General features: G+C 52.1%; 1 protein-coding gene across 1 annotated transcript; it reads left to right on the top strand.

Annotated features, from left to right (window-relative positions):
- Window positions 1-73: 73 nt before the first annotated feature.
- Window positions 74-547, top strand: Pmar_PMAR013504 (hypothetical protein; the record flags this gene model as incomplete). The annotated part of the gene is made up of 1 exon (XM_002779506.1): window positions 74-547. One exon carries the CDS (start codon window positions 74-76, stop codon window positions 545-547), a length of 474 nt encoding a protein of 157 aa, XP_002779552.1.
- Between the last annotated feature and the right edge of the window lie 484 nt (window positions 548-1,031).

Below are 1,031 nucleotides of genomic sequence, written 5' to 3'. Positions count from 1 at the left end.
AAAAGTCACGAAAGCTCTACGAATGGCGTACGGTCTGACCCTCTGAAGCTACAATCGCTTCAAGGGTCGTAAAATGTCGGTCAATGACAATGTGGACTCTCATATCGCCCTCCTCAGACACGACCTTGCCTGTTGTCTACCCACGGCTAGTCAGGAAGCCCTGCTGAAACTTCAACTCCTAAGTGGGCTCCCTTCCGGTTCCAATGCTAAAGCTCAAGCATTGGCTAAGGAGTCCGCCACCACTACCCTAAGCCAGCTTATGGAGACGGTACGAGACCAGCTCAGGGCGTCTAGGATTGACGAAGGAAGACCGTACGCGGGCGCAATGATGGCCAACTCCTCAACTAAGGGGAAAGGCAAAGGTCGCCGAGGAAAAGGCAAAGGTCGTGCAGTGCAGCAAGGAGGCTTTCGTGACTACAGTACCATCACTTGCTTTGGTTGTGGTCAAAGAGGCCACATCCAACGCCTCTGTCCGCGGCGTCAGAGCAGGCCTGAACGAGAGATCACTCCACCGGGAAACGGGGAGGCGGTGTCTCCGCAGCAGTAGGCGGCGCCGGCACCGCGCAGTCAGTTGTCGACACGGCAATGCTGCCTACAATTTTGTGTACCATTAAGTCCCCGTTATTAGATCGGTCATTAGAGACCAAAGCTGTCGTCGATTTCTGTTGTGGTTATTCCCTGATTACTAATACTATTATTCAAAAATTAGGCCTGTCTCCAAGGGCCGAGCCGTCTGGTCTTATCACATTATCTCACAATGAACTACCGGTCAGCCAACGTGGATGCTGTTGTTGTCGATAGCATTCCTGGCAATGTTGAACTACTGATCGGTTATGATTATTTCCGTGAGACTCTGTCTCGCTTGACGCTTAATGTCGACAGCGAGGGAAGGCCTCAAACCCTACTCGGTGCTCTAGGATCATCGGCGACATCGTTCTCCACAAGTGTCACCTTCAGACTACCATCATGTGATGTCACTGAAGAGCGAATCGGGACGAGGATAGCATCCGTCGTCCTAGATGCTCCAGATT

Source organism: Perkinsus marinus (genome assembly GCF_000006405.1).
Source record: "Perkinsus marinus ATCC 50983 genomic scaffold scf_1104296946908, whole genome shotgun sequence".
Taxonomy (NCBI): domain Eukaryota; phylum Perkinsozoa; order Perkinsida; family Perkinsidae; genus Perkinsus; species Perkinsus marinus.
Note: the sequence above shows the minus strand (reverse complement) of the source record. Positions and strands in the feature narration are given on the sequence as shown.